At 33.4% G+C, this 16,604-nt stretch overlaps 1 protein-coding gene across 7 annotated transcripts in view; it reads right to left on the bottom strand.

Annotated features, from left to right (window-relative positions):
• LOC124540407 overlaps positions 1 to 16,220 on the bottom strand; it is a 67,305-nt gene extending 51,085 nt beyond the window's left edge. For 4 of the 7 annotated variants that reach the window (XM_047117926.1, XM_047117927.1, XM_047117928.1 and 1 more), the window contains exons 1-2: positions 15,960 to 16,220; positions 11,169 to 11,283 (exon numbers count right to left, since the gene is read on the bottom strand). In XM_047117926.1, coding sequence (XP_046973882.1) covers positions 11,169 to 11,228 — 60 coding nt within the window. In that variant the 5' untranslated portion in view covers positions 11,229 to 11,283; positions 15,960 to 16,220. The remainder of the gene's footprint in view (positions 1 to 11,168; positions 11,284 to 15,959) is intronic. The other 3 variants (XM_047117930.1, XM_047117932.1, XM_047117933.1) reach the window with 1 other exon arrangement.
• Positions 16,221 to 16,604: the final 384 nt, after the last annotated feature.

The raw sequence follows: 16,604 nt of genomic DNA, 5'->3' as shown, positions 1-16,604 counted from the left end.
ATTTATTACAACAAATTTAAATGGAATCTTTAAAGTCCTACTGAATTTATTGTTCCACTTTTATTCCTTTTATTCACTACAGTTATATAATTACAAAAGAACTGATTAATAACATATAATAAAAAAGCCGATTTCCATTTTGAATTTGCTAACAATATGTTTCGGTAAAGTAAACTAAATCTATAGCAAATAAGCTGTCAGCACTTCTCGTCATTACCAGATAGACGCTGACAGCTTTTCTCGTTTCAGTAGGTAATTATATGTTATGTGTGAACTAATTCCATCCAATGAGTTGATCTGTTTTAAATTTATTTTTTAGAAGACGAACGAATATGAACTTGAATGAACCTAATGATCATTTCAATATTGTATGAAATAATTTGCTGTACAGTAGTAGTGTTAAGATCTTTACTAAAAGTATAATATCTCGCCTGAATGCCTCTACAAGTCTGGTTCATTTAATTGGCTAGCTAAATCCAGATAAATTCTGCTAACATTCATGCTACTGTTTCACGTGATCATAATTTTTAGAGTAATATTTTAATTTTTTTCAAGATACTCAAATACATTACTATAAAAAGTAAAGTTTTGAGTTAAAAATTGTGACAGCAACTGACTACAACGATAAATGGCAGACACAGACAACAAGACAATATATAGTCCGCGATCGGTAAACTTCCGAAGATAAGCATAATAACATATATATAGTTATTCTACCGCCAAATAACAGTACCCAGTATTGTTGTATTCCGGTCTGAAGGGTGAGTGAGCCAGTGTAACTACAGGCACAAGGGACATAACATCTTAGTTCCCAAGGTTGGTGGCACATTGACGATGTAAGGAATAGTTAATATTTCCTACAGCGTCATTGTCTATAGGTGATGGTGACCACTTACCATCAGGTGGCCCATATGCTCGTCCACCAACCTATACCATAAAAAAAAACATCAGCAGTTCTCTAATCTTTGGTGGCAATAATCCCGGTCGTGACCACAACGACAATCTATAAACGCACACTTTGAAGTTGTTCAAATTAGTTCACGTTGCTCCGTTAAAAATGCACAGAGCAAGATGTCAAAAGATATGCGATGTAATTATTATTTTCTTAGCGGTAGTGCAGTCAGCGATGGTGGTAAGATACGTCGGCTAGCGAAAAAGACGCGTTTTTGAACTATCAGAACCACAAAACTGTGAGATATCTTAGTGTATTATAGACGAGCTGATGTACGGACTAAATCCTGGCAAATATTACTGATTTTTCATAAGTTTTATTACTGTTTTCATACTATTGGAGAAAGCAAATGAACTAGAGCAGTTTGGTGAAATAATTTTCAGAAATACAAGTTTGGATAGGTTTTTGGGTGGAACATTTCACATGCTGATAAAATTAGGAGCTAGTGTTAGTGCTAGTGGAACACTTGAGGTCAGTCTATGCTGATATCTTATAAATTACATATTTATCCTCAATTGAACCTTTTAAACAACACAGAGTGATCATATACATTTTACCTAATATAGTATAGTAAACTAGATAGTAATCAGAAATATAAATGACTAGCTCGTCCGGTTTTGCAGTGCAGTTTAATTGTGTTGTAAACAATTATCCGTCCTGTAAACAATTCCACATTGATGATATTCTAACCAGAAACCTTCACGCAAGTGCCAAAATCAACTGTACAAAGTTTAACTCCATCGGTTAAATGTTGTGTAAACGCATAAAATTAAGAACAAATATCAGGTACTTATGAAACTAGCTGAGAGAGAATATCTGACGGAAAGACTCTCTTTGGGATAAATTTTTTATCAATTGTATTTACAATACCATTTTTTATGTTTATATTTGAAACAACCAAGCGGCAAATGTTGAATCCACAAGGTGCCTTATCATCTAAGCAGTCATCAGTTTTTTCATATCCGTTGCAAACACACGTTCGTTATCATTTTTTCTTATTTTATTTGATATTATTCTGAACGTTTTCTGGGATCTTGTAAAAAACGTAAGCGTCTATAATTCCCATAAAACAATTAGTAACCCTGTGTGGTCAGGTTACATTCGTAAATCGCTTGTTTTTGTTGAATTTAGCATTGTTTTACAATAAAACTTTCTTCGTGACACAACACATATATTTGCCAACTTTCCAGTAACCAGCAGTGCCGGATTCAACCTTAGGGCCGCCTCTATAAAAATGTCACCCCATATACAACGTTTTAATAAATAAAATGACTTTAAATATAAGAAAATCATTTTCGATGACAAGAAGAATTTTTGACCGCATATGAGAACTAGCCAGACACACTGCCGTCAGGTCTTAAGCTAGAATATATTCTACAAAGTTATAAAAACAAATGACATTCTATGCAGTTATAAATAAGTTTCAGGACTGACCATTGAACTTGGCATTCATTTAGATTCAATTTGGTGTTGAAGTCAACAATCAAGCCTTATATTATAATACTGAACTTGGCTCTCGTTTCACATTTTTGGTGATATATTAGTTATTTGTCTTAACAAACAGGCAAATTAATGCAAAAAATTCAATTTAATTTTTCCAGTAATACACAGAGTTACACTCACAAAAAAAATCAATTTCATTGCATCAGTAATAAAGGCGTTAATTCAATTTTGTGAACTTCTAAGTGACAACCCTATATCGAGAACATTCAGGGATCAGCTAGCTTCCCCGAACGAATAAATAAAATTACGATTTAATTTCCAGCGTTGTAAACAGGAAACCATTTTAAGAAATTAAATAAACAAAGTCGGTTTCATAAATGTATATCTGGTAATCAGCCTTGGCACCTCTTCGGTTTCGTCATATAAGTAGATACTCATATAAATTGTTCGTCTGTTTATCTTTCTACCTACGTGATATGGGTCAAGTTTGATCTTGGGAATTTATGAAGTTTAGAATTTAGATGCGAACTGTATAATAGCGTATTAGGGAATGATTTTTTATAGACATATATTTGGTATGCTTTATCGCACCTACAAAAATGGAATTGTCAACTAGAACTGTTATAGCCTGGGTTTTGAACGAGGAGTAAAGGGGCGTGTCACTGAGCGGCATGGCGAGAGCGACGAGGGTGGTTCATTCTCCCTGACTGTAGTAACCGGCTTCGCGTTTGAGCTCCAATACCACTCACCATCTGGTAGAGTGGGATCATATGTCTACATAATATTTATGTGTATAAATTGTCAACGTTTCAAAAAATTGTCTAAGCGGGTTTGAAATTATTTGAAGTTATAATGTGTCTGTAAGACTTATCTTTAATTAGTTATCTGAGCAATTATATGATATCACAAAAAAATATACCTGAAAGTTAACATCATCAATTTCTATCATAGTTTAAAATAAAATTCTGATAGCTTGTACTGTTTTAAAAAAGAGGGGTGAAACACTGGTCTTTTTGCGAATGCTAGTTTTAGTACTGAGTTTTCATGTTCTAATACTTTTAATTTATCTTTTGTGGAGAAGACAGTGAGAGTGACAGTGTGTGAGTGTGAGAGTGACAGTGAGTGACCAACAACATATTCGAGTAGCCCTATTAACCCTAAAATGTATTTAATAGAAGCAATCTTCAGTTTTCATCCGGGAAAAGAAAGATTTGAGTCCCGTAACAAAAATTTTGACCTACTACGGAGAAGGAATTATAGTATACATTGTTTGGGTATATTATAAAGATATTGAAATAGTTTACTAGGCCTTTTTTGTTCACAATTTTGGTAAAAGTAAATTACTAATAACACAATATAACAATAAAATTTATTCCGTCAGTCGTATTCTTATGATGCAGATAATAAGATTAATGCACCCAATACTTCAGCTATAGTACAGCAAAAAAAAGAACCGCTTAATTTCTTTCGCCGGTTTTTCTCAGGTCAGGGTGTTCTTTTTTCCGAACCGGTGGTAGTGTTCAATTTGACCATCAATAAGAAAGTGAATAAATTAATTTGAGTTTGAGTTTGATTTCAGTCTTCGGAGAACGAGACCGGAGTGTGATAAGGAACTTCGCTTCAACAGCAATGTAAATTTACAAGCAGTTAAACGAAAGAAATAATTCTTATAGCAACACCCTCCTACGTCTTCTCTGCGTTCCCTTGACGCAAAACAGCGCTATAAAACAAATAATTGATCGATTTTTTAATAAAACTCTACTCTGAAACCCACACGTCAGTTATTGTTACGCCAAAGAACATTTTCTTTGGTTTCTGTTAGTTGATATGAAGAATCGAAAATTTAAAAATTAAAATAATAATATTCGAGATCTCTTTAAAAGCACTTTTTTAAATGGATTACAGAAAGAAGAATTGCCAAGGAAGTCAGTAATAACCATTTATATAGATTATAACAAATAAATTTATTCTTTTTTAATAGGGGCAGTAGCATTTTTTTTTAATTTTTAAGCGACTTCAAAAAAGGAGGTTATAACATAATGAGTTAACCTGTAAGAGTAATACAGATTGTAATATTTCGAAGACTTAATGTATGTATGTATACAAAGAATTAGGCTCTTTGTATATCACGTTATGTTACCAAACAATAAAATAAATTGATATTAATGAATCAAGCTTAAGGAACAATTTTAGGTCCTTTTTTTTCTTAGTACACATAAATGGTATCCTATACTTTTGATCGGTTGGCTGAAAAGTTTTATTCAACTACATCTATACATATAATAAAATTGGAGTGTCTGTTTGTAATATTAAAATAACCCTTTTTACTCAATGCATATGTATGTATACACGGTACATATACCAAAATATTTTTTTTTGCTATTATTGTCTGTCTGTCTGTTTGTTCCGGGTAATCTCTGGAACGGCTGGATTGATTTTGACGGGACTTTTACTGGCAGATAACTGTTATAATAAGGAGTAACTTAGGCTACAATAATATTTTTTTGTTAAATTCAAACGCGTACAAGCTCGCGGGCATAACTAGTTTACTAATAAGATTTATCGTATGCCTTTTAATTTGTCTTAAACAATTTGTATTAAGTTTAGGGTCGAATTAAACGATAACTAGATAATGTATTTATTGTGATATCCCCGTCATCTATAGTATAGGAATAATGTCTTCTAAATTAACTAAACCTTGAACGTCGACTGACTTTGATCTCGTATGAGCCAGCTTACTTTAAAAGTCATTCAGCACCGTAAAATGCCGGAACGGTTCGAGATTTATAATAGTATTATAATAGTTTTATGTGTCGAACGTTTTACATAAAACGTTTTTTTATCTGTCGATATTAATAAAAAAATAAATTAGGATTGAAAGATTTCCGTTCGATTTTTGAACGTGTCTATTTCGAGTCGGTTTGTCGGTTATTATTTTTGAGTTCTTTTTTTGAAGATAGTAAAAATAATTGCGTTTCGATATTCGCTTTTGTTGGCAAACGCAGGTGTGATTTGAAATTATTGAATTTTGATTCATCTGAAAGATCAGTGTGATGGTCTTTCAGATAGCATATAAGAAGTAGGCAATATGTATGTATGTAGGAAGTGGCATTACGTTACCGCCTACTTCTTTTTTTCGACTATCTGATAATACAAGCATTTTTGTGGAACAAATCATTTGACACTCGTTATTTTTCCAACGCGTTCGAGTAACGCTTACGCGATGACCATTATTTTCCTTTTTTCTTTACGTAATTAGACCCCTGAAGAACTGCCATACTGGTACAAATGACCAAATATTTTGTGTCCTCATCTCCCAGTCTATCAGTACGCGTTTCAGTTTCGTTTTCAAAGTGAAACGAAGACGGATTAAAAATGAAAAGACTCGGTTAGTTCCTGAAACACCGCGATATCCTTGTTTATTATACATAATATTAAAGGGTTCATATTTGTCGTATCCTGAAATTGTTACAATTTCCATCATCTTTAATACGATCTAAACTGCAAGAAAAATTTTAAAATCATAAATTAATTCGACACAAATATTCTATAATATTACAGTTTTGATTCGACGGTATTTCTTGCAGGTTTCAGTACTAAGCAAATGTATGTATGTATGTAAAGCAATGTTTCTCTCCGGCAGTAATGCAGAATTTCTTAGCAGAAGTACTTATTTATTTAACACTATTGTACAACTCGAAATATATTTTGTACGAAAGGATTCATGCTAAAAGCATATTCTATCAGCTAAATTTACGAATTGCAGTAAAGATCGTTTGTAAGTCAGCAGAAGACAAATTAATCGATAACAATCTATATTTAAACACATACTTTTATATTAATATTAATTTTAGCAGAGGAAATACTTATTTATAATCGATAAACTCTGATCATATTTAAAGTAAAGTAACAGCCTGTAAATTACCCACTGCTGAGCTAAGGCCTCCTCTCCCACCAAGGAGAGGGCTTGGAACATATTCCACCACGCTGTTCCAATGCGGGTTGGTGGAATGCACATGTGGCAGAATTTCTATGAAATTTGTCACATGCAGGGTTCCTCACGATGTTTTCCTTCACCGCTGAGCACGAGATGAATTATAAAGACAAATTAAGCACATGAAACAGCGGTGCTTGCCTGGGTTTGAACCCGCAATCATCGGTTAAGATGCACGCGTTCTCACCACTGGGCCATCTCAGCTCTGATCATATTTAATCGATTTAAATACATACCTCACGTATTTCGCATATTTTGGTAATAATAAGATTTTAGTCTGAAATAATGATGCCTTGCAGCAGAATCAGTCAGAACAGTTACTTTAACAACTTATTAATATATAAACATATAAATATACGTTCAATTTGATTATAGAATACGATAAAATCAATATTTGAATGCAATCATATTAAATTGCTTTACATATATACCTGAATCGATTCGAGATTTCCTTTCATATTTTTGCACGTAATCACTAATATTGAACGCTTTAGTAACGCCAATCTTTTGAATATTGCAGAGTTTGTTTGGTTCAATGCACTAATCTCTGGAGCTATTAGTTCAGTTTAAATCGATTTTCAAACTTTTTCATTAATAGTATGGTGAAGTTTAAATAAAGTATTAGTCAGCTTGAAATGGCCAAGTGTAATACAAATTTAATAAAACTGGAGCCACAGATTATAATTTTGCATATATATTAGCTTCCACTGTTATTTTTAAATTGACTTATTAAAGCCTGTGAACAAATACGAGATTGTATGAAAGATATAGAAACTAGAATTTGGTGTTTATTGAATTTCTTTTCTTGGTGGTAGGGCTTTGTGCAAGCCCGTCTGGGTAGGTTGGTACCTACCCACTCATCAGTTATTCTACCGCCAAATAACAGTACTCAGTATTATTGTGTCCCGTTTTGAAAAGTGAGTGAGCCAGTGTAACTACAGGCACAAGGGTCATAACATCTTAGTTCCCAATGTTGGTGGCACATTGACGATGTAAGGAATAGTTAATATTTCTTACAGCATCATTGTCTATGGGTGATGGTGGCCATTTACCATCAGGGGGGCCATATGCTCGTCCGCCAACCTATACCATAAAAAAAATTACACAGGATACATATACCAGTTTAATTGTACTTTACTTACATACTCTGTAATTGAAATGGTGTAAAAGAGTTACTACTGGGTTTCTTGATGATTCTCGACTGAATCTACTTTCAACCCTTTGACATTCAAAAGCGATTTCAGCCTACTTGAAAAATAATTATTTTCATTGCACATAAATAGAGCATTCTCATTATTCTTTCAGGATACATTTGAAACTGTCTTTACGTATCTATTTAATGAATTAATAAAATTGGGGATAAGGTAGAAACTAAACCTGTATATATAATATATTACTTAGATGACCTCCGTGGTCGAGTGGTGTGTACTTCGTCTTTTATGGGTACGCCACTCCGAGGTCCCGGGCTTGCTTCCCAGATAGTTGACGTAGTACCATTAGAGTTCTATGTTGTCTTGGGTCTGGGTGTTTGTGGTACCGTTACTTCTGATTTTGCATAACTCAAGTGCTTTAGCTACATAAATTGGAATTAGAGTAATGTATGTGATGTCCAATATTTATTTATTTATATACCATAAGTATAATATACACGGGTATATATAAGTGATTAGCATAAATGCTTTATCCTTATGTAAACACCCTCGCCACAAATATAGCTATTCAGCTTTGAAAATATTTCTTGGAAGGTCAATTGGGTAATTGCTGTTCGAAAGCAAATCAAATCATATTTTGTATATAGAAACGGTGCTTAGGATGATAAAACACAGGAAATCTTTATAGACGATCATTATGATCATTTCATAATCTAGTTTGTTTATTAGAACGATAAAAAAGTAACAAGAACAAATCCAATATATATTTGATGTATGATTGAACTGGCATTGAACCCGTAACGAACAAGATGTATGTGCAATGAAACAGTGATAAACTACGAAATGTGCCTATGACGTCATTTATAAAGCCGAGGCCACACTGGACGTATGAATTCCATTTGAATTAAAAAAAACTACAACGGAAATTGCGTTGTTTATTTATGAAATAAGTAAACACTGAATAAGATTAAAGTTTTCTTATTTGATATCAACGTTAAATTAAAAAACATATCACGTTCGTTTATTTGTATTTATTGTTCCAATAACAAACACATGACCAATATTTGAGACCAACATAGCAATGTTGGTCTCAAACATTGGCTATTTCAACCAACGTACCAACCATGGTACGTTGGTTGAAATATATAGACTTTTTGTATCCAAACATTGAGCCAAAGATTGACCAAAACTTCTATACCAACTTGTTCAAGTGAAATTAACGTGCCAACAACAACTACTTCACGTGATGTTAATAAAGTATTGTATATACTTTCGAACAATACATTAAACGATACTGTTAACATTTTGATATCGCAGATGCCATTCAAAAAATATACTGTAAATTCAAAAGCTGCTCCATTTAGTTTTAGGAGCATGCGTTGAAAGATTTAACATCCACCTGCTGGAAGCCCTTACTTTATACGATATACGAAAACTATTCGAATTATTTAGTTTTGTTTAGACATTTTTATTTAAGGTGAAAACGTCAGAAGTCCATTTTAAACAACGATAGAAAAATCGTAAAATTTTACTTATAAACAAGGTTTGGAAGGAGTATTTCGGTGTGCGTTCACTGGATGTTTTGATCCGAATAACACATGACTACGTAAAGTTTTAAGTATCTTATTTCTTATTAATTTAAACCATCCTATTTTATAATTAGTAATTGTTTACTTATAGGGGTTTTTAGCCTTTTTATGGCTTATATTAATTCGTAGACAACGTTTGTAAAGAAAGGTTTTGTACCCAAAATGGTATAATTCTTTCAGATATATTTCATTATAAAAGAATTACCGACGCGACGGTTGGATTTATGGCTTACTTGCTATAAGAGATGTACAGCCTTAGGACACATATGTTTTTTTACGGTATAGGTTGGCAAACGAGCATATGGGCCACCTGATGGTAAGTCACCATCACTATAGACAATGAAGCTGCAAGAAATATTAACTATTCCTTACATCGTCAATGTGCCACCAACCTTGGGAACTAAGATGTTATGTCCCTTGTGCCTAAAGTTACACTGACTCACTCACCCTTCAAACCGGAACACAAAAATACTGAGCACTGTTATTTGGCGGTAGACGCTTGCACAAAGCCCTACCACCAAATAAATATAATATATAATGTTATGGTAGATAGTGGATAAATACTTTCAATCTGTGAGTGGAAGTAATCTGAATTTACATAAGTATGTAGAAGTCAAACCATAGTACAATGTAGATACTTTCTTGTTATTCCAGCTGTAAATTGAAACAATTATATTGTGCCTGAGACATAATTTGAAATCTAATTAAAATCATAATATTAAACGATTTAAAAACTCTTTAAATACATTCGAGCTAGAAAAGTTATATTAATGCGTATAACGAATCAGGTGATTTCTCACAGTCTGCCTTTGTAGTCTCATAAAAGTAAAGAAAGTAGGCCGAGATATACTTCAATACTACAGTTGAAAATAAGACAAGACAGGACAAAGCACCCGGAGATAATGGGATGCTGTGAGTGCAAGTCTAGTCAGCGCGTGACATATTTTATTCATGGGTTGGTCCTTTAATAGTTTACCATTTTGTAGATGTCTACAACACTTATAATTTGAAAACCTTTTTTTATTACCACAGATTAGTCAGATTATTCGATAAAAAATACTCAAATTAATAAGGTATTACAAAGAAGTACATATAGCAAATACGGCTTTGTGTTTTATTGACTTTGTCCAAGGGAAATGACTCATAATCTTCGTCCGTACATTGACCATAGGAAGTATAAAATCGTGTGTATGCAATCAAAGGCTCGGAAGTGTTATGGTCGTAATCTTTCTACTCTTTAAACCAGCACTTAGTGCGCTGTTAAGCTTAGTGTTAAAATATGCTTAGCTACAAAGCTAGGCATCAACCTATCTGACCTAAGTAAAGACTTAGGTCAGATTCAGATCAGGTCAGATCATTTATTGTACCGTTAGTAAAAGTACTAACAGTACAATAAATGATAGCCTGTGATTCCTAATCAAATGAAGTGATAGGTGTGTTATCTATGGTAGTCGTAAGTGTATGTAAATTATGATGGAAAAAAATACTTAAATATTTGTCATTCATAAATAAAATAAACAGAAAATCAACTATTACTTTTCTAAAATCTACTAAAAATTAATTTAGTCAATTTATATTGAAAATAGTTATTTAAAATGACTGAGATATTTATATTATATATAGTAATATTACTTTTGCACATTATGATTTTATATTATTTTTTGTATACCAATAATACTTTTATACTGAACGTGGTGCAACTTTTTTTTTAATTTACCTTAATCAAATATTATGACAAATAATATTAATTATTCTGAATCAATTTAATTAAACTACACTTGTTCTATAGCGATTCATTTATGATACAGAAAATATAAAATATATAGTGTTAATATACATGATAATATATACAGATATATATAATATAATAACAATAATACACTATACATAACAATACATAACAATACGATACCAATATTTTACAAACCGTCTTTGATAAAAGCTGTTTTCCAGGCAAAGTTTGGGAAGAACTGATGGTATATAGAACGAATATATATACAATATACATATAGTAAACATGCAAAATAAATGTGTATTACGGGTATTGAGCGTGGTGTTCGCAGAGCTGGCTTGTAACGATCAATATCAGCGTTACACATCCCTGCTTGGGAAATTTCTTCCAGTTCGAGCGATATCAAACAAATGTGCGGCTGTCTGAAACAAATATATCTGGACTTTGTAATTATGAATGTTGATTATTAATGTAGTGTTGTGATTTGTGAGTGTGGAAACGTAATGCCTCAGTGGTTCGAACCCGGATCTTAATGGTCGTGGTTCAAAGATGATCTAGTAAATTTTGTATTTATGTTATCGATTTATTTGTATGTAATAAATATAGGTATAATATAAATGGAGTCGAGATGGCCCAGTGGTTAGAACGCGTGCATCTTAACCGATGATTGCGGGTTCAAAACCAGGCAAGCACCGCTGATTCATGTGCTTAATTTGTCTTTATAATTCATCTCGTGCTCAGCGGTGAAGGAAAACTCCGTGAGGAAACCTGCATGTGACAAATTTCATAGAAATTCTGCCACATGTGTATTCCACAAACCCGCATTGGAACAGCGTGGTGGAATATGTTCCAAACCTTCTCCTCAAGGGGAGAAGAGGCCTTTAGCCCAGCAATGGGAACTTATAGGCTGGTGTTGTTGTTGTTTGTTGTAATATAAATGTAATATAGTTATAATATGATCTATACTATAATATTATAAATTTTAAAGTAGCTCTGTCTGTCTTTCTTTCACTACAAAACAACTGAACCGAATTTGATGAAACTTGGTATTTTCAAGCAGATTTGAACTTCAAGAATACATGAAATCTAAACCCCTAAAACGCGAGCGAACCCGCGGTTGACAACTTGTATATAAAAAAAGCTTCTGTATCGTGAGACTAAAAATCATGAGCAGCTCCAAGAGACTAGAATATAAATAATAATAAATATAAACATAAATATGAAATAGTCTTCTATATATTATATAAATAAATTTTCATGTTAAGAATAAAATATAAAAGACGTGATAATCCCCTTAAGGGATTTCTTCCACCAACTTTTATATTTTTTACGGATACATCCTCTCGTCAGTTGTCAGAAAAAAGCTTCTTAAGATCCTTGACGAAAAAAATTGAGCGATATTTATATTCGGCTAATACAGGATTTATTTTTTGTTTTATATATTTATTGTAAATACAATTTGAGCTATACAAGAGTTATTTATATAAACTCAAATGAAAATCCTTAGTGTTAAGAATAATTACTTTATCAAAGGTTTTATGTATGTTATGTTAGATATGGATGTGTTCTAGCTAACTCTTGTATTGTCTGTAGAGAGGGTCTATAGTATAGAGATATGTCGTCATATCGAGCCAATAAACGACGCTTAAAATGTCGCACAAAATGATTACGATTGGTTATGTATGTTTGTGTGTGTATGTATATATGTGTGTACCTATAATACTGGCACTGTAAGAAGTATAGATTCCCTTTAAAGCATCGCCAACTATGAAATGTAAGATGTTCTTCTCAGTGTACTAGCTCATTCACACTTTGAACCCAAATACAAAGTATTACTATTTAACGGTGATGAGCTGAGATGGCCCAGTGGTTAGAACGCGTGCATCTTAACCGATGATTTCGGGTTAAAACCCAGGCAAGCACCACTGTATATAGTATGTGCCTAATTGTGTTTATAATTCATCTCGTGCTCGGCGGTGAAGGAAAACATCGTGAGGAAACCTGCATGTGTCTAATTTCATCGAAATTCTGCCACATGTGCATTCCACCAACCCGCATTGGAACAGCGTGGTGGAATATGTTCCAAGCTCTCTCCTCAATAGGAGAGGAGGCCTTAGCCCAGCAGTGGGAAATTTACGGGCTGTCACTTTACTAGGTAACGGTCGAATAAAAAAAACGTTTTAGTACATCTATACCTAGATGGCCTTATCGACCTTGTACTTTCCGTAGGCTTTAGGATACAGCTCAATTATAATTAGTTACTAAGTCTATAAATTATGAGTTCAAATGTCATAAAATGTAGTTTTATTAGCATTCTATTATTCATAGAGTAAAGAATGAGTACATAAAAGGAAGTTTGAGAGTAGCACCGATAGCCGAGAAATTATGTGGAAGGTGGCTATCATGCTATGTTATACAGGGGAATGAGGAAAATATTGTGAAGAAGGTCTTGAGCATGAATGTGGATGGATATTGAGGAAGGGGACTATCAAATAAATAATGGATGGAATGTGTGAAATATGGGCTGGCCATATTTGTCGCAGAACCAATAACCGTTGGGGGAAACGTGTTCTAGAGTGGAGACCGCGTCTCGGCAAACGTAGTGTAGGACGTCCTCGGGCACGGTGGAGTAACGACTTACGCAAGACGGCTGGCAGGAGCTGGATGCGAGTAGCCCAAGAACGATCTCAGTGGCGTGCAATTGGAGAGGCCTATGTCCAGCAGTGGACGGAAATGGGCTGATGGTTTGGATTGTGTGAAAGACGGGTGGAGAGTATTTTACTTAACGTGAGATGACTTCAGACAGATAAGTGTGGAAGAAGACATGTGCCGACCCCAAAAAAAAAATCGGAATAAGGGCGGGAGGATGATGATGATGACCATAATTATATTATTCAACAAGAGTAAATATTAACTTCTTGTCAGATAATCTCGTTTACCTGAACTCGGCTGACACGCTACCGCGTGTCTAGATCTGAATTCCAATATGATAATTATTCAGTATTTAATGATGTAAAGTAACGATTCAGAAGATCCTACTTGAATGCAGTAATTTTACTTTTGGCGCGCATTTGGATTAAGGTCGCGTCGGATACCGGATAGGAAACGGACACAGAAATATTCAATCGATCGCTTAAAAATAAACAATTGTCTACGTAATTCTCCATTCGTCAATCAACGAGACGATGTTACGTATAGTATGACACAAATTAGATGTAGCATCGGAAAATGCAATGAAATGAATATAAAACCGATTACTGCCGATTTGCAAAAACAATACAAATAGTTCTCTACAGCGCCACTCGACGCTATTCGTCGCTATAGATTCTCGCGTCAGTTGAACCCGAGAAAACAACTGCATGTAAATCGACGTGCCAAATTGACGAATATATTAGGTCATATGATATCACAAGTTATTACGTTTGTGCAAAGATCATATCCACATGAGAAATAAATATTGATAATTTGTGCTAGCGTACTCAATTCGGATGTGATCGGTTTTACGAATTTTGCCGATGCTACATCTAAGTTATGTCGTACTATACGTCATATTGAATGCCTCTATAACGGATGTATTGACATATATTAAACGACATATTGAATTCGAGCTGTATGGCATAGTGGTTTGAACGCGTTCATCTTAAATGATGATTGCGGGATCAAACCCAGGCAAGTATCTTTGAATTTTAATATGCTTAATTTATATTTATAGTTCGATTCGTGCTCCGTTGTGAAGAGAAACATCACGAGGAAACCAGCTTGTGATTCATCGAAATTCTGCCACATGTGTATCCACAAACCCGCATTGGAGCAGCGTGGTTTAACATGTTCCAAGCCTTTTCCTCAAATGGAGAGGAGTCCCTACCTCAGCCTTGTAATGGAATGTTGAATAGTTTCATTTTGGTAATTTCTGTAAATTTATACAGTACGAAGTTTAATCCTTTATCTCGAAACGTTTTTAAAGAGATTAATTAGTACGAAAATTGGGACTAAACTATTATATATTTCGCGAGTGCCTGCATAAGCGATCATCTCCTGAAGAAACGTATTTGATACTGTTGATTTTTCGTGGGTACTCTGGATTTCTCATCATCAGCTAGTCCCACATGAAGTAGGATCTTAATGTGGGCTAACAAGTGCATTTTTTAGTGAAATAAAAACAATAAGCATCATTCAATATGTTAACATATAATAAATGTCTTCTCAAGGTTATCTACATGTACATGTACATTTACTTATTTTATTACATGTATTTTATTTTAAAAAGACGCAACACAAGTTTCACTAATTAACGAAATCTTTCAATAAGCATTTAAGTATTACAACTAAACTATATTTCATGGCATACTAGCTTATTACCGGCAGTACTATTCTGTGAAAACTCACTTTCTAATTCTCATGAAATGAAATGACGATGAAATTTTGATATTTATAATATATATGCTTTGAATATAATTATGTTCAATGTTGCGTTTTATCATTGTCTATTTAACATTTCATGACCGTCTTTTGCGGTGAGTTTCGATTTTGTTTTACTGCACCAATTTTGTGTTTTCAATCGATTGAACTAATTTAAAATTCAGTTGCAAGGTTTTACACTTAACAACTAAAGTCAAATAAATATATGAGTAGTTTTGAAATAAAGTCATAGTGCTTACGCATTTTGAAGTACGCTGAATTTTAAATAAATAAAAGCAACTAAATAAATTGCAATGTTATTGAAGGCGAGGATTTATTCCGTAATACATATTGGAATATATATTATAATATATCTTGTACACAAGTGAATAAATTTTGAAAAATTTATATAAAATTTCAAATACCTACTAACTTTTATATAACCATTGAAAAAAACGATTAAAATACTTTCAATTTATTGTTTATCATTTAAAACGTGTTAAAACATGTTTTAAGTGATAAAAAGATAAACAAAATATTTTTTTTTCTAAAAAAAAATATTAATTTTTGACACAAATTTTGTTTATAATTTGATTTAAAAAATATCTCTATATTTGACTGGTGAAAATATGAAACTCCTTTTTTACATTATTAAAAAAAAATCGATTACAAAATTTTTCAATAAAAAAATATGCATTACCTTAACAGAAAAAATACAACTTCGGCACGAAAATCCCAAAACGAAACACAGTTTAACAAAACAAAACACAATCACTCACTGAATAAAAACCATTAGAATAATTCGTTATATTTATAAGGGGTACTGAGCATGGTTACTTTCTAACCGACGCGGCGACCACAGTGTTTAATTTCAGAAAGCAGATAGCACGGTTTTCACTCAAGAAATCAGCACAGAGATTTAGTTGGAATACATCAGTCCGAACGTTGTACGTTATCTTAGGCATCGCGATTTCGACTGGCTAAAATTAACACTGTTGATCGAATGCAGCGCAGGGCTGCCAACAGATTTGTTTCAGATATTTTATAACGAGATATTTATTTAAATGTCATGTAGTATAGTATCGTGTCGTTTTTTTATGGTATAGGTTGGCGGACGAGCATATGGGCCACCTGATGGTAAGTGGTCACCATCACCCATAGACAATGACGCTGTAAGAAATATTAACTATTCCTTACATCGTCAATGTGCCACCAACCTTGGGAACTAAGATGTTATGTCCCTTGTGATGTAGTTACACTGGCTCACTCACCCTTCAGACCGGAACACAACAATACTGAGTACTGTTATTTGGCGTTAGAATAACTGATGAGTGGTGGGGACCAG

This window comes from Vanessa cardui, chromosome 25, assembly GCF_905220365.1.
Source record: "Vanessa cardui chromosome 25, ilVanCard2.1, whole genome shotgun sequence".
Lineage (NCBI taxonomy): Eukaryota > Metazoa > Arthropoda > Insecta > Lepidoptera > Nymphalidae > Vanessa > Vanessa cardui.
The sequence above is the reverse complement of the archived record's forward strand: the minus strand, read 5'-3'. Positions and strand labels throughout refer to the sequence as shown.